The following is an 18680-nucleotide window of genomic DNA, read 5'->3' as shown; positions in this document are numbered from 1 at the left end:
CAGCCCCACATAAGGAATCCCCCTCATGGCGGCTAAACAACACCTTACTGCTAGACGAGGAAATTATTGAAAAAATCAATTCTTTCACTGCGGAGTTTTTTGAAAATAATTCTAAAGATCCTGAAATTTGCCCTTCCATTGTCTGGGAAGCATACAAAGTAACCCTTAGAGGTGAATTGATTAAAATTGCCTCTTGGAAAAAGAAACAGTCCATGAGAAAGGAAAAAGATTTAGAAAACTCCATCAAAACCTTAGAATTACAACATATGTCTAATCACATACATGACCCAAATACTTTCCAACGTATTCAAAATCTTAAATATGAATATAATACTTTAGTTTCATATATAGCTAGGCGTGATATTTTTATCTCTAACTCTGGTCATTACATGGAAGATAATATAATGGGTCGTCCTTTGGCCAGATACCTTAAAAATAAATCTAAAAGACTACATATAACGGCTATTCAGAATCCATCAGGTCAATTAGTCAAAACCAGATCTCTAATTTCCTCTCAATTTGAAAAATTCTATACTTCTTTATACCAATCCGAATCTACCACTCCTGAAGCAGATATAGACTCATTTCTTACCTCCTTAACTCATCCGACCATTCCAGAATCTGTTAAATTGGAACTTGATTCTCCAATAACTATATTAGAAATTGAAACTGACATATCTTCCTTACCTGCTGGGAAAGCCCCTGGCCCAGACGGCTTCACGAACGAATTCTTTAAGCAATTTCGCACCCTACTAGCTCCCCATCTCCTTAAATATTATGACTTCCTCCACTCCACTCCGGACAAGCAATTCAATTTCACCGAGGCCACCATTGTAGTAATCCCTAAACCTGACAGAGATGACACTTTAGTTAAAAACTTTCGCCCCATCTCTCTCCTCAATTTAGACTACAAGATAATGGCAAAATTACTTGCATTAAGACTTACCAAAATAATCCCATTGCTTATACATAAAGATCAAACAGGGTTCATTAAACAAAGATATATAGGAGACAACCTGCGCCTATTTCACTATATTAACGCTCATGCTAAAACAATGTCAGACCCTGTAATAGGCCTAGCTATTGATGCTGAAAAAGCCTTTGACCGAGTGGAGTGGCCTTTCCTTTTCCATGTCCTGAAGTGGTATAATTTTGGCCCATTTTTTACAAACTGGATAAAAACGCTATATCATCAACCCACAGCTCGTATTAGGATTAACAATTCTTTATCCAATAAATTTCCCCTCCATAGAGGTACTCGACAAGGCTGTCCTCTCTCACCATTGCTATTTAATCTAGTGTTAGAGCCACTCCTTTCAGCTATACGACAAAGTCCCTCAATTAAAGGTATTCCCTCCTCTGATCGAGATTTCAAATTAGCAGCTTATGCTGATGATGTTTTACTTTTTCTGAGAGACCCTTTACTCTCCCTTCCCAATCTTATTCATATTATCACTCAATACTCCCTCCTTTCCGGATACTCTGTTAATTGGGAGAAATCAGAGATTTTCCCTCTAAATGATAATATACTTCCATCAGATTTGGCTCATTTTCCTTTCTCATGGTCACATGAAGCTGTGAAATACTTGGGGATTTTAATACATAAAGATTCGGTTCATGCTCAAGATCTTAATATATCTAAAGTCAAAAATCTAGTTCTAAACACTACATCTCGATGGACTTCACTCTTTTTATCCTGGTGGGGTAGAATTGCATCCATCAAAATGACTCTGGCCCCTCAAATTAATTATATCCTTTCTATGCTCCCTCTGTTATGCCGGAAATCATTATTTCATTGGCTAAATATGAAAATATCTGAATTCATTTGGAACAAGAAAAAACCTCGAATTGCTCTCGCCAAACTGAAAGCCTCTAAGATCAACGGTGGTCTCAACTTTCCTGATTTCTATCACTATTATATTGCTTCATTAGCCAAATATGGAGCTTACTGGCTCACTAACTCCTCCACTCAAAATCTTCCCACTCAAGATCTTCCTGCCTGGTTTGAAATGGAATGTTTTTTATGTACGCCTTTACACATCTCATGCTTACTAACGGTGTCAATACCAAGGCACTTAAAGAGATACTCTTTATTGGGTGCAACGCAGCATGCTCTTTATCTTATAGATACATTGACTGAAATCTCAGTTAATGTTAGTCCACTCATGTCCCTTTGGAACAATCCCAAAATTCAAAATCACGACAAATCTCTATCATGGAAAAGGTGGCAGCGGGCAGGTATATGGTTTGTCCATCAATTGTCTACCCTCAACTCGTTAATTCCATTCGATATACTGTGCTCTACATACTCGCTGCCTCCTTCTACTTATTCACAATGGCGTTCTCTCACTGGAGTGTTGCCTTCTTTGCATATACGATTTGACTATATGACTTCCAAAAATACTATTTACAACTGGTCTTCTCTGTCTCTATTAAAAGGCAAGGCGATATCATCCTTCTACAGTATTTTAAGAGATCACTCCTTCACTTTTTCACCTCACTCTATGAAGCACTGGGACGCTATACTTACCACTCCGCTTTCTGACATTGATTGGGAGCTTTTCTGGTCATCAACAAATCGCCCGCTTTTATCTTCTAGAGTATCACAATCAATGTACTTTCTTATGTGGCAGGCAATATGGACCCCACTTCGCATGTGGAAAGCTAACTTAAAGCAAGACTCTGTTTGCTGGAACTGTTTGAAAGAGGAAGGAACTCTTGATCATATGTTATTTCATTGTACTCTAGTCTGCTCTTTTTGGACCTATGTATGGAAAACCATATAATCTATTACTAACTGCTCAGAAGAAATCTCTATAGACATTGTAATCCTTCGCTCTCAACACCCATGTTTCACACAATCAAATTGTCCACCTAAACTCATTGATACCATGTTGGTGACTGCTCTCATGCACATTCTAAAAAATTGGAAATCACCCTCGCTATTAGATTATACCTTTTGGTGGAACTCTCTGAGTATGTATCATAGATTTGAATCCTATGCATATGAGAAGAGAGTTACATTCCGAACCTGCATGAACTTGAAATACAACAAATCTCCATGGTCATTCTTAGATTCCTATGTACGCTCATCTTCTTAGACACTCCTGTTATCCTTTTCTTCTCCTCTCTTCTCTCTTTCATTTTTCTTTCCTTTTTCTTTCCTGCTCTCTCTCATCTTTATCTTATATATCCCTTACATACATTTTTAATAATTGGAGCCTTTGCTCTTATACAGTTAAACATAGATTTATATATTTTATATACAGAAAGCTTTATTTTGTTTCTATGTACTTTAAATGATTCTTGTATCCTTTAAAATACTTAATAAAAATTATTGAACTTAAAAAAAAAAAAAAAAGGAAATATAGATAATACAAAATATGTTTGTCCTGGACTCAGTCTTCAGGCCAATTGGAGAATGCCTTATACAATGCTTCTGTGCAGGTCACCTTACTCTTAACCCTTTATTTGGTATTGTTGCTCAGAAACTGAAAACCCACCTTTTTGATATAGCTTTCAATCCTTAACCCTACTCCTCTGCCCTCCAACCCAGCCAGTTGATTAACCATTCCACTTAACTGTAGCCATGACATTTTGTTTGTCTGTCTTGCCTGTTTAGATTGAAAGCTCTTTAGAGCAGGGTCTGTTTTCTTACTCTTTGTTTTTTTGTTTTTTTAAAATAATTTTTATTAATAAAGCAGCCAGCATCAAAACAGGAAAAACAGAAGTTACAGTGCAATAATAAGGAAAAACAAAGCAAACAGGAGTGCAACAGTATAACACAACCAAGAGAGAACAGAAATAACACAACCAGCCAATGCCAGCAAATGCAGTGCGCATACAATACAAAGATGCAATAGCAATGCCGTTAGCAAACTAGGTATAACCCCCTCATTATGGGTACTTAGCTGAAGCCCCAAAATGGCCTCCTCCGGGAAACAAACCAGGGCTGTAATAACCTTTTAGAATAAATGGACCTCTTGTACCACACACTCTCACTACCAATCCAACATGCAACTGCCAACAATGCACACCAGATGAACCACATCATCGAAACCCCAATCAACGCCCCCCCTTACATACTAGTCAAACACACCCCAGGCATACTGGCTTGAGAGAGCAGAGAGACGTTACTGTTGGTTCTTTGTGACTCTGTACAGTGCCGCATGCATCTGGTAGTGCTATAGAAATATTTAATATTAGTATTAGTAGAAACAACATGTGTTTTCTGTGGCTCTTGTGGGAGATCTGCATCTCCAAATGCCTGTTACTTGGCACTGTTGCTTTCATTCAACATCAAGTTACACAAAGCAACCATTTCACCATCTACCAATTAGCAGATAATGCATGTAAAATCATAAAGGGATGATACAAAATGCTATACATAGTCCAGATTATGTTAGTTTTTATTGATTGCTTTATTTGTTTTAGATTCCTGATTCAGGCCTTAGGGGCTGAAACACAAATTGTGTTGAGTCATGTGTTTGTTATATAATAGTGTCATCCTTTTGTTACAACAATAAATCCATTTTGGGTGTAATTCATCTATCCTGATTTTTTTGTCACTACCACGTGGATGATTTTGGTCTACTGTTTTGTCATGCCAATTTTTAGGTGCATATTTAGAATCAGGCTCTTAATGGATCTTAATATTATTAGGAGTTCAAATTGTTCAAAACTGGTACTATAGTGTTGCTAATTGTTTAATTACATTTACCAGCTTTTTTATTTCTGTTAATTCAACAAAAATATATTATTGTTATATTGTTCGAACTAATTGCTAAAAAAATCTAATTAGTTAATAATAATGTTCAGTCTTGTATCTCCTGCATAGGAGCCATAGCAAGGTTATTCCAGGACCATCTTCACACTTATGAGTCCTTTATATAATTGATATGATCTGCAGAGCCACAGCTTTGATCATCCACATTGATCAAGCTAAGTGTCATTTTTATTGTATTTATTGTTTTCTTTGAATAATATTTGCATAACAAGAGAGAGAACATATGAACACAGGTTGGATGAGTGAATAACTATAAGATCATATCAATTATATAAAGGACCCATAAGTGCGATGATGGTCCTTTAATAACCTTGCTATGGCTCCTATGCAGGCGATACAAGACTGAGCACTTATTATCATGAATTATTAATAAATAATTAGATTTTTTTTTAGCAATTAGTTTGAACAATATAACAATAATATATTTTTGTTGAATTAACAGAAATAAAAAACTGGTAAATGTAATTAAACAATTCTTAATGGATCTGACATGTTGACCCGTTTTATTAGAGTCCATTTTGAAAAGGATCTTTGCATTCATCATTGGTTGCTTACTACATGGATACTTCCGTTCCTTTAATCATTCAGTTCACACCTGCAAACAATCCATCTATCTCTACTAAACAGCAGCCCTCTTGTGTAGAATTTGATAGGGTAATTATCATAGGATAGAAATGATCAAAACATTATTGACCTTATTTTGGGAGTTATCTGATTTTTGTTGCTCCCCAGAGGTTGCTGCCCTGGGTGTTCACCTGGTCTTGTCTAATGGTTAGACCATTCCTGTAAGAACAAGTGATAGGTTTCACTATACCAGAGTAGGGCATCAATCTGCACATATGCATTTGGGAGCTATTTCTATATATGGTGCCTAAAAAAACAGTGCTGAAAAAATGCTTAATGCTATTCTATAAATGACACTTCCTCCCCTATCATTTTTTCCTTATTTGTCTCCTTTACTGTCACATATTGTATTTCTTCCCTCATTCCCCTTTAGAGTTTGTTTATGTCCATCATTTGGTCTATGTTAATGAAGCTGTCTCCCCGTATTGAGAAATGTATTACATGTTTTTAGATTTGTTCATTGCTTTGTATAAGATTAAGTGATTCATCAAATTTTAATAAAACTTGAACTTTAATAATAAACAAGAAACTTGAAACTTAACGTTAGTCAATTAAGTATCAGCAATTAATTGTTGGAGTTGATTGAAAGTAGAGGTAGTGGGACCATTGGGAAACAGCAATAATAACATGATCAAGTTCAAGATTGAGGTAGGAATACCGAAAGGAAAGAGAACCATAGCGACAACTTTCAACTTTAGGAAAGGAAACTACGAAGCAATGAGGGAAATGGTAAGGAAGAAACTTAAGAACACTTCCAAAAAATGGCAAACGGTAGAACATGCCTGGTCTTTTCTCAAGAACACAGTGAGCGAGGCGCAAAATCTGTATATCCTCAGATTCAGAAAGGGGTGCAAAAGACCCGGTGTGGATAACTAAAATAGTGAAGGAAGCGATAGGCAATAAGAAAAATTCATTCAGGAAATGGAAAAAGGACAAAACTGAGGGGAACTGGAAAGAGCACAGGAAGTATCAAAAAGAATGTCACCGAGTGGTTCGAAAAGCCAAAAGAGAGTATGAAGAGAGGCTAGCCAGGGAAGCATGAAATTTCAAACCGTTCTTTAGATACGTTAAAGGGAAGCAAGCTGCTAGGGAGGAGGTGGGACCGCTGGACGACGGAGACAGGAAGGGAGTGGTGAAGGAGGAGAAAGAAGTGGCAGAAAGACTTAACATGTTCTTTTCGTCTGTATTCACAAAAGAAGACACATCCAACATACCGGAACCTGAGCAATTCTTCAATGAAATCAAGCAGAAAAATTTAACATCCATGGAAGTGAGCCTTGAAGATGTATGCAGGCAGATAGAAAAACTAAAAACTGACAAATTCCCGGGTCCGTACGGAATCCATCCAAGAGTTCTGAAGGAATTAAAGGAGGAGATAGCGGAACTACTGCAGCAAATTTGCAATCTATCCCTGAAACAGGCATGATCCTGGAGGACTGGAAGATAGCCAACGTTACGCCCATCTTTAAAAAGGGATCAAGAGGTGACCCGGGAAACTACAGACTGGTGAGTCTGACCTCGGTTCCGGGGAAAATGGTGGAAGCACTGATAAAAGAAAACATTGATGAACATTTTGAAAGAAACGAACTTCTGATAACCAGCCAACATGGTTTCTGCAAGGGGAGATCGTGCCTAACAAACTTATTGCACTGCCTCGAAGGAATTAACAAACGGATGGACATCATATATCTAGATTTCCAAAAAGCCTTTGACAAGGTGCCCCATGAACGCCTACTCCGGAAACTGAAGAACCATGGAGTGGAAGGAGACGTACATAGATGGACCAGAAACTGGTTGGCGGGTAGGAAACAGAGGGTAGGAAACAGAGGGTAGGAGTGAAGGGCCACTACTCGGACTGGAGGAGGATCACAAGTGGTGTCCCGCAGGGCTCGGTGCTCGGGCCGCTACTATTTAATATATTCATAAATGATCTAGAAACAGGGACGAAGTGCGAAATAAATAAAATTTGCAGACGACACCAAACTATTTAGTGGAGCTCAGACTAAAGAGGACTGTGAAGAATTGCAAATGGACTTGAACAAACTAGTGGAATGGGCGATGAGATGGCAGATGAAGTTCAACATTGAGAAATGTAAAGTATTACATGTGGGAAACAGAAACCCGAGGTACAACTATACGATGGGAGGAATGTTATTAAATGAGAGTACCCAAGAAAGGGACTTGGGGGTAATGGTGGACATGACAATGAAGCCGACGGCACAGTGCGCAGCGGCTGCTAAGAATGCAAACAGAATGCTAGGAATAATCAAGAAGGGTATTACAACCAGAATGAAAGAAGTTATCCTGCCATTGTATCGGGTGATAGTGCATCCGCATCTGGAGTACTGCGTCCAATATTGGTCGCCATACCTTAAGAAGGACATGGTGTTACTTGAGAGGGTTCAGAGGAGAGCAACGTGTCTGATAAAGGGGATGGAAAACCTTTCATATGCTGAGAGATTGGAGAAACTGGGTCTCTTTTCCCTGGAGAAGAGGAGACTTAGAGGGGATATGATAGAGACTTACAAGATCTTGAAGTGCATAGAGAGAGTAGAAAGGGACAGATTATTCAAACTTTTGAATAATAAAAGAACTAGAGGGCATTTAGAAAAGTTGAAAGCGGACAGATTCAAAACAAATGCTAGGAAGTTCTTCTTTATCTAACGTGTGGTGGACACCTGGAATGCACTTCCAGAGAGCGTAATAGGGCAGAGTACGGTACTGGGGTTCAAGAAAGGATTGGACAATTTCCTGCTGGAAAAGAGGATAGAGGGGTATAGATAGAGGATTACTGCACAGGTCTTGGACCTGTTGGGCCACCACATAAGCAGACTGCTGGGCACGATGGACCTCTGGTCTGACCCAGCAGAGGCATTGCTTATGTTCTTATGTTCTTAATTGCCAATAATTATGAGTTATGCGTTCATCTGTTTTAAACTATCTATAACATGGACACCTAACTTTCAAAGTATGCTGCTCAATATGGGTATGTCCATGGGAGGGGGATGGACAGGTCAGGGCATCCCCAAAATGAGGTGTCATATTGCAGAACACTTAAATTTCTTCAGCCAACTGATATCATTTGGTGCAAGGATTTATACCAGATTTCAGACAGCATAAGTCATCTTATCTAAAGTTAGGTGCTATTCTGAAAATAGAGATCTATGTGGAACATCCTTTCTAGAATGCTACCTTAGTATGGGTCTTCTCTATGCTTAATGTTGTGTGCCATTTACTGAATCTCTCTCAATATGTTCATAGTTCAATATTTTCTATTTTGTTTTTGCATTATTTTAATCAGACCTCCATGAATGTGCTCTCCCATGTGATTGCCTTTTCATAGATGGCAAATTCCTTCTCTGGTAGAGCATAAGGGTTATAATGTCCATAAATTTCATTGTTCCGTATCCCATTAGATTGAAAGACTGTGCTGATAATATCATATCCAATGGCAAGATCACCGTTCTCATCAAAAACAATTTCCTCACCCAGAACATTCTTAAAATGGAGGTTCTTCAGATAATGATGAAGCTAATGAGAAGAGAAACAATTTTAACAGTAAAACTAAATTCAGGGAAACATCCCTAGCTACATGAACATATAGAGTGGAGCTTATTTTTGAAGTTTGTAAACATAGCTTTTTTTTACCCCATAATGTTGTTTCCATGTATGAAGATACATGTCAAGTAAAAACATCAGTTAAACTAATAATCATTTACTGATAGCTCAACAACATAGATCTTCTGAAGGCATCAAAGAGTAATAATTATGCAAGACATATTAGGCATTCTTGAATATGGGCAGTTGTGAACCACATTATGTGGTCAACATTTTATAAACTACAGTGGAACACCAAATTGAAAATGTGACACCATCATATATTAAACTCCTATCATAGGCCAACACACAACTCCAAAAAGACTCAAATTCTCCAGTGCCCAAGCTTCACAACCAGAACTAATCTTGAGCTATCATCGAGAAGTCTTATTTTCTCTAAGAGCTTGTTAAGTTTATATTTGTAAATGAAACATATTGTGAACTGTTTCTCATATTATTACTGCATTATTTATGCGCTGATATATGCTGCTGTGAAAGCGTGGTACTTAGCTGGACAACCGCCCGGCGAAAATCCCACGCCTAAATGACAGTAGATCTCCGTTTCGCTCTGTTACTTTTACTCAGAGCTTCTTCAGAACAGCAGAGTATTGAATTTCAAATGCTACAAATGAAACAAATAGAACAATTGTGTTACAATAATTAAACGGTTCTTAACTGCAAACGTGCCAAGTTAGTATGTCCTAGAAAAAAACCCCGAACACCCACCTATCATAAATACTAGACCGAAGCGCCTAAATCACTAAGCTCCGGAATAAACTATCTTTGTGTACTCACTGAACTGCGGTCTAAGTCCAGCTTCCCCGCTGTGTAAATGCGAGCTGAGCCGGCGGGAGGCTCAAAATTTAAAGCACTCTCTCGGCGTCTGACCTCACTTCCGGCAACTCAGAAGATTGAGAACCATTTTGTGCTAAACTGCTCTAATTATTTTTTGTTTAGACAACATATTTATTATAATTTTTGTTTAGAAAACATATTTATAATTATTTAAAAAACGCTTAATATTTGCATATTTAAAAGACCTGATATTTGCATGAAATATTATTACAATCACAAAAAGTGATTAAACAATGTATAAAGAACGCAATTTTGATTAAACTGAAGATGTTTAATTGAAGAAAACCTGCCAGTTAAGGGAAAGATTTAACCCTTTAGGATAAACAGTTTGAAGTCTGTCAATCCACTTTTGTTCTACCTGAAGTAACTTTTTCCCCCTATCCCCCCCTCTGCAAGATACTGTAACTTGATCTATAACCATACACTTCAGTTGTTGAAAAGAATGTTGTTGCAATAAACAATGTGCTACCAGAGGAGCTTCCTTCCTCTGCAAATGTAAGCAAGATTTATGTTCTGACATACGTATATGGAAAGGCCTCGTGGTTTTTCCTATATACAACTTTTGACAAGGACATTGAATCATATAGATGACATGATCCGACCTACAGGATGTAATATGTCTTAACACATATATTTTGTGATTCAACGGTTTAGTGAACGAGGACCCCTGTATTGTTAAGGGACAAATTTGACACCTGCCGCAACTGGCATGATAGCCAGTAGCATCCTCTCGCTGGGTAGAATCATGTATGCTAGCCGTAATCGAACATTATCAAAACAAGGAAGGCCTTGTAATATTCTCCAATGTTCACGAATAATTTTAGATATTTGAGTAGACTCTACATTGTGTCTAAGTACACACGTCATAAAATCCTGATGATCTTCAGACTCTTGGGATATTTGTTGATTATTTTCCTTATGTAGTAGCCAATCTTGATGGTTATATCTGGCCTTCCTATAGCTCGATTTCAAGACTTTCTTAGGATATCCTCTATCTCTTAAAGGTTTAAACAATTTTTTTCACCGATGTCTTAAAATCCTGAGTATGCGTGCAAATTCTACGATACCTCAAAAATTGAGAAAGAGGTAGGCTGTCCTTCAGAGTTGTAGGATGACAACTACTATACTGTAAAAGGCTAGTAGTGTCCGTTGGCTTAATATACAATTTAGTCTCCAACTTGTTGTTATTGATGTAAACCCATATGTCCAGAAAATTGATGCTGGTCGATGATTGTTGCTTTGTAAATACAATATGAGAGTCTCTAGCATTTAACCATTCAGAGCCTCCCCATACAGTAATAAATTTATCGCATCGCAGTCTGAGTCAAAGTGAATATGAGGTTCTATCGAAAGGTTTGTCTTTCGTACCCACGACACCGTACAATCATTTTCAATTTCAAATTGATATTGAAAGATTTACTCGCAAACTCTCCTTGAAGAAATTTTTTGGGATAAAGAGGCTTTCCCATATAGATCTATATTAAGAACATAAGAACATAAGCAGTGCCTCCGCTGGGTCAGACCATAGGTCCATCCTGCCCAGCAGTCCGCTCCCGCGGCGGCCCAAACAGGTCACGACCTGTCTGAATCACCAGAAGGGGCTCCCTTGCCACCATGGTTTCCCATTGAGTCCTATCTTCCCATCGAAGTCCTAATCCTCCTAATTGATAAATAGAAATAATAGCTATTTTTTAAAAAAAACAAAACTAATTTTCAAAATGATTGGCATATAGAGTAGTTTTTAAAGATTTACGGAAAAATTGAAACGAACTGGAACTCCTTAAAAAAAGGGGGAGATCATTCCAGAGTTGAGAGAGTTTAAAGCCCAAAGATTGACTGAAGATCTTGACTCCTTTAACCCCTTTTTTTAGAAGGAAGAGAGAATTTAAATTGTTGGATACCTCTTGCAAAGGAGAATCAGTAAACATTCCAAAATAAAGGAATAAGAGGATTAAAGATAATATGTAAATTTTAAAAGAAATACAAGCGCATTTAAATTGAATTCTAAAATAAACCGGGAGCCAATGATTTGGATGTTTTCCAAAGATCAGCTTCGCAGCAGTATTCTGAATTAATTGTAATCTATGAAGACAAATTTTTGTAATGCCGAGGTAGATAGCGTTACAGTAATCAAGATGAGATAATATAATTGACTGAACTAAGATAGTGAAATATTTCTGTTAAGAAGAACAAAAGCCATAGTTAATTGGTTAATTTTCATAGGCTTCATTGTCTTTGTAAAAACAAAAATTGAGAAACTATTTTCTTAGAAAAAGAAATTAAAATTTGTCTTATATATTTCAGTGCAAATAAAATTGTGTTAATTGTTGACACTTTCCTGATAGAGGTCTGACTTTAATTTTAATTCACCATCATAAGCAATTATTTGGGTGAAGTGCATCTTGATCTTATCCTAGTCTTCTCTTAAGGGGAATTCTCACTGGAAAAACCCTCGGTGTTATCACGACTACCTAAAGAAAGTGTCAGAGAAGTTGTACCGAAAGAGAGACCAGGGTTACACTAATCCCCAGGGATCTAGCATCACCCCTTCCCAAATATTGAGCATCTCCTCCCTCTTTCCGTCACTGTGCCAGGCCTACTGCCACTTTCACCAATAACCCAACTTTGACTAGACTTAAAGCCACAGCTAAAAGAGTGAGCACAGTGTGGATATTTTGAGCACATGTGCATGTTCAAGGCCTGACACAATCTTCTTTTAACTTTAGAGAGTGCCCTCTCATTCTCTCTACCTTGGAGAGGGTGAACAACCTGTCTTTATCTACTAAGTCTATTCCCTTCATTATCTTGAATGTTTCAATCATGTCCCCTCTCAGTCTCCTCTTTTCAAGAGTGAAGATGCCCAGTTTCTCTAATCTCTCACTGTATGGCAACTCCTCCAGTCCCTTAACCATTTTAGTCGCTCTTCTCTGGACCCTTCTAGGACAAGCTGATCAGTTGATCATTAACAAACCAGCAAGGCTCCATCATTGTGATGGCACTCTTACCTCAACCTATTAGATGCAAAATTGTTTTAGAAAGCTGCTTTCCCTCTTCAAAATTAAAGGCATAGTTTTCTAAATTAATACTGCAACTGGTTGGTTGGTAGACATGTTGTCTGAGACATGTTTTGCTACACTTTTGTATTGGATGAGACAATGGTGAGTTCCAAGGGAAAATTATACTGCAGAGCTTCGTCTACTTTGACTATATTAGTAAGTACAGAAAACAGCCACAGGGAAAGAGCACCTAAGCATATCTAGCTCAGAAGAGAGACAAGGAGAACTGGAAAAATGTTCAGCTAAAATAACAAAATGTTATTAAAAGGCAGCAAGTGTGAAACAGATCAAGCTGAGGGAGAACAGTTCCTTCTGTTGAATAGAATAAGAAGGATTTTTCATATACCGAATGTGCAATAAAATCTGAGGTATTTTCTCCAGTCCTCATTTCACACAATAACACAACACTCATTGACTAGAAGGGTAGTCATGCGGCACACAAAAACAGAAGTAAACTTACACAAAAATTGGACAAGAACTGGAACTGTAGTATTCAACATCAATTCTGAATACTCTTCATGTATTGTATGTTTGTTTTCTAACAGAAGAAATTAAAGAAGAAATCTTCGTGGTCTCCTGGACAATTGGACCCTCTCTTAGCAGCTTTCAAACAACTGGTGATCCAGGATGCCGCCAAATTGCGATTTAATAGGATTGATTCCTATAATCTGTCTAGAGAAGAGTGGCAGATTGTTAAACACCTCCAAAATGACCAGTCGATAGTGATCTCTAAAGCTGATAAAGGGGATGCCACTGTACTGTGGGATAAACTTGATTATCTAGCTGAATTAAATGTGCACCTTTCAGATAGAACCACTTATGTCCCGATTGATCAAAACCCTACGGACCGCCTACAATCTCAAATTTTCCTTTTAACCCAAGAAGGATTTGATGAAGGCTTTGTAACTACTCATGAGTTTCAATATTTAAATACGCAACACCACACTATTCCTTGGATATATTTGGTCCCTAAAATCCATAAGCGTTTGCATAAGCCTCCAGGTCGTCCAATTATATCATCCAAGCAATCCATTTTAGAGCCTCTATCTACTTTTGCAGATTATTATTTGAAACCACTTGTAGCCGCAAATGAATCTTATGTGAAAGACACCAGTCACTTCTTAATTTGGCTACAAAACATGGAAGCATTTGAGGGCCCGGTTACACTGGTAACCCTAGATATAGTCTCTCTTTATACATCATTACCCCAGGAACACTGTCTACAGGTTGCCCGAAAGGCATTGGACAGCCGCCCTCGTCCACATCAATGCCCTATGGAGTTCATTACATCTTTACTACATCTTGCCTTAACAGAAAATTTTTTCACGGATGGCGACTCCTTATATTTACAAAAGAAAGGGGTAGCCATGGGTGCTACATGTGCCCCATCTATCGCCTGTCTGTATATGAAAGACTTTGAAGAACAATTTATATATGCTAATCAGTGGGTACAATATATTAGAGGGTGGAAGAGATATATAGACGATGTCTTTCTTTTATGGGGAGGCTCTGATCAACAGTTAGTTCTGTTCTTTGAATGGTTAAATGCTAGAGACTCTCATATTGTATTTACAAAGCAACAATCATCGACCAGCATCAATTTTCTGGACATATGGGTTTACATCAATAACAACAAGTTGGAGACTAAATTGTATATTAAGCCAACGGACACTACTAGCCTTTTACAGTATATTAGTTGTCATCCTACAACTCTGAAGGACAGCCTACCTCTTTCTCAATTTTTGAGGTTTCGTAGAATTTGCATGCATACTCAGGATTTTAAGACATCGGCGAAAAAATTGTTTAAACCTTTAAGGGATAGAGGATATCCTAAGAAAGTCTTGAAATCGAGCTATAGGAGGGCCAGATATAACCATCAAGATTGGCTACTACATAAGGAAAATAATCAACAAATATCCCAAGAGTCTGAAGATCATCAGGATTTTATGACGTGTGTACTTAGACACAATGTAGAGTCTACTCAAATATCTAAAATTTGTGAACATTGGAGAATATTACAAGGCCTTCCTTGTTTTGATAATGTTCGATTACGGCTAGCATACACAATATCTCGTAATTTGAAAGAATATTTCAGTCTTAAACCAGATGATTCTACCCAGCGAGAGGATGTTACTGGCTATCATGCCAGTTGCGGCAGGTGTCAAATTTGTCCCTTAACAATACAGGGGTCCTCGTTCACTAATCCGTTGAATCACAAAATATATGTGTTAAGACATATTACATCCTGTAGGTCGGATCATGTCATCTATATGATTCAATGTCCTTGTCAAAAGTTGTATATAGGAAAAACCACGAGGCCTTTCCATATACGTATGTCAGAACATAAATCTTGCTTACATTTGCAGAGGAAGGAAGCTCCTCTGGTAGCACATTGTTTATTGCAACAACATTCTTTTCAACAACTGAAGTGTATGGTTATAGATCAAGTTACAGTATCTTGCAGAGGGGGGGATGGGGGAAAAAGTTACTTCAGGTAGAACAAAAGTGGATTGACAGACTTCAAACTGTTTATCCTAAAGGGTTAAATCTTTCCCTTAACTGGTAGGTTTTCTTCAATTAAACATCTTCAATTAAACACCTATACTCAGCAGTCATCTGTTTACATGTGACCTTTAGCCTCACTTTGGTCATCAGAGGATTCTCACACATGCACTGTTATCTTCACTATTTATAATTGCAAATCATGTAACTCCACATAGTATCCCCATCATGTTGATAGGGTAGGATCCTTTCATTCTATATGGTGTTCTTATGGGGTTAGGGATTTTTAGAGATTTTGGGGTATTCTCTTTGTTGCTCCCCACCTTCTGCTAATTCACTTTTGGCTTTTACTGTCTCAAGGGTTGGGGGATGCCTGAAGATTGGATAGTCTGCTTTGGTGGGTAGATTATTTGTTCACCTCTCCTGTATTATTGCTGGTGCCATAGTTTTGTAGTCTTTTTGGCATCTAAGCATGGTACTGCCAGTTAGAGGGTGGATTTATATTGTAGGGATAGGAAAGAGGGCGGAGTTGGACTGGGGTCTGGGTGAGATTATTGCTGTTCTGTATACTACATCTGTAGCTTTTAACCTGTGCATGGTTGTGTTTCCACACTTTATCACTACACTGATTAGTCTCAGAGTAAAAGGGGGGGAAGGTGGTATGGTGGTTTGGAATGTATATGGTTCTGAGATTATGGAAAGGTAGAGGGGGTAATCTTAACAGTCTTGGTCACACCTCTATGTTTGGAGATGTGAATAACAACCTTTTGGAGCCTTTCATTAATCCCAAAAATAGAAGGTTTTCTACATGTGCTTTTCAAATTTACTGGGTGGGAGGGAGGGAGTTTAAAGGGTTTAGGTGACATTGTATACAATAATATTGTTTTGAGTTGTTTGATGGTTTGTATAATGTTTTATGGAAAACTAATAAAAACAGATTGCACTAAAAAAAATAAAAAAAATTGCAAATCATGTTTCAGCATTTCATGGAAAGATCTCTAATTGGAGATTCTTGATAAAGACATCTTTGCTGAAACACTGTCAGTGTTGAGTCTACATCATGCTTCTATCAATAAAGTGTATCCTGAATAGTAAACTTCTAAGTGATCAACATATTTTCCTCACAACTCTCTTATTTGGATTGCAATAGCACAGATTACCTAATTTTGGCAAAAATCAAGGCTCCCAATAAGAGTTCCTTCTTTCTTTCTTGCATTTTATTAGCTAGTACTATCCAATGTTTTCTTACTTAAACAAATTAGATGCAAATGTTTCTTCATTTCACTTGTTGATTATCGATCTTTCACTCCCAGTGATTAGGGAGTTATATTAAAGGGGACCTGAAAGTTTGTTTGCCTTTTGCTACCTCACACAGAGCCTTACCTGACCAGCTTCAACTACCCACTTATCACTCTTGAATAACCTTTTTTTTCAGACTGTCATGGGAATAATCAAAAATGTTAGACTAGCATAAATTGTCACTTGGATGTCCTACTAGTCAAAATGTTCAAGTGGGTATTTTCAAAGCTGACTTTCTGGACATCAAGAGTAGAAGTCTAAGGGGTTCATAATAATAATAAAAAAAAAACATCTAAAAAGTGTCTTAAATGGCTACTTGGATGATCAAAAAGCCTGATCATCCAAGTACCCATAACCAAAGCTGGTTTTAGATGTATCTAAAACCAGCTTAGGCCTTTCCCCTGCCACTAAATGCACAGAGAGAAAAGAGGCATGTTTAGAGGAGGGGATAGGGCGGGCGGTGGGCCGACCTACACCCTAGGCGTGCAGCAGGTATAACCAAAACTTTAGGCAGGTTGCCTAGTCGGCACTTATACGTTTTTGACTTAGACAAAGTCAAAACAGGTCTAAGTACGAAAAAGGGGCCGCTGAGCTGATGGTGGCTGCTGCGATCAGCTCAGCGGCCCCAGCAACCTACCGCAGGTCATGGATTTTCGGTTAGACAAGTGATGGCATCACGGTAGGGGAGATGAGGCATCTCTTCTGCCGCAATACATCACCCCCCACACACAACATCGGGGCAAGAGGGAGCCCAAGCCCTCTTGCCCCACGGCACCCCCCAATTATGATCAGGCCAGGAGGGAGCCCAAGCCCTCCTGGCCTCTTATCCCCAACCCCCCTACACGATCGGGCAGGAGGAAGCCCAACCCCTCCTGCCCAGGTAGACCCCCCCTACCCTCTCACCCCCACTACAATACGGGCAGGAGGGATCCCAGGCCCTCCTGCCCTTGACACAACACCCCTCAATTACCACCCCCAAAACCCCTGTTTGGCCCCCCCACTGACCCGCGACCCCCTGCCAATCCCATGATCCCCCCATCCCCAATTCCACCCCCCTTACCTGTAAAATGTTGGCCGGACAGACGGGTGCCAAACCCGCCCGTCTGGCAGGCCAGCCAGCTGCAGAATGGGGCCAGATTGGCCCAGACATCTGAAACCCTGCCCACAGGTGGGGCCTAAGGTGCTTGGGCCAACCTGTGTAGCTTTGGAACAATTTTTCTGTCCAGCTGCATAATCTGGGCTCTTTCCAATTATTTCGAAAACATCTGAAAATGGCTATTTTCAAAAATGTAAATTTTGGTGCTCTCTATACAGTTAACTAATTCTTTTTATATTTTCCTTTCTTTAAATTTTTTGTAAACCGTGGCAAGCTCTATCTTTATAGAGAAGATGCTGTATATAAGCTTGGAGGGGCATAATAAATAAAACGTCTATGTTCCATTTTGGCCTAAGGCCCTAAACGTTGAAAGTAGAAGCAAGGAAAATGTCCATTCTAAAAAAATATCCAAAATGAGGGTTTTTTTGAGAATGGCCTACCTCTATGCTCAGCAGTTTCAAAGGCCATATTACCACTACGTCTACACTTGTAATACATTATCAAACCAAAAAAAAGCCTAAGTCCCAAACGCCCAGAACGATACCTTTTAGGCGAAGGAGGGGCTTTGCCTAAAAGCTGGATTCTGTAATCAAAAAGAACACTGGTTATAGAATCCACATACCCCCAGCAACGATCGTGGCAGGAGAGATGGCTCAACACCCTGCCGTGATAACGATCCCGGATCGTGGCAGTCTGGGTAGAGGGGTGATCAGTTATCATGGCAGGAGAGATAGCCAATCTCTCCTGCCACGATCATTGCGGTGGTGGGTAGGCAGGTTGTCAGGGCTAAAGATTAGTTAAATGCTAAGGTGCACATAGAATATTAATCAGTTAGTGTGCCTTAGTAAAAGGACCCCAATGTGCG

At 38.7% G+C, this 18680-nt stretch overlaps 1 protein-coding gene across 1 annotated transcript in view; it reads right to left on the bottom strand.

The window, feature by feature from the left end:
• Window positions 1–18680, bottom strand: part of LOC117346182 (vomeronasal type-2 receptor 26-like) — a gene marked incomplete at its 3' end in the record, with an annotated part of 71392 nt that overhangs the window by 14137 nt on the left and 38575 nt on the right. Inside the window, exon 5 of the mRNA XM_033915584.1 lies at window positions 8714–8941. Within this exon, the coding sequence (XP_033771475.1) occupies window positions 8714–8941 (228 nt within the window). The remainder of the gene's footprint in view (window positions 1–8713; window positions 8942–18680) is intronic.

Source organism: Geotrypetes seraphini, chromosome 12, assembly GCF_902459505.1.
Source record: "Geotrypetes seraphini chromosome 12, aGeoSer1.1, whole genome shotgun sequence".
NCBI lineage: Eukaryota > Metazoa > Chordata > Amphibia > Gymnophiona > Dermophiidae > Geotrypetes > Geotrypetes seraphini.
Note: the sequence above shows the minus strand (reverse complement) of the source record. Positions and strands in the feature narration are given on the sequence as shown.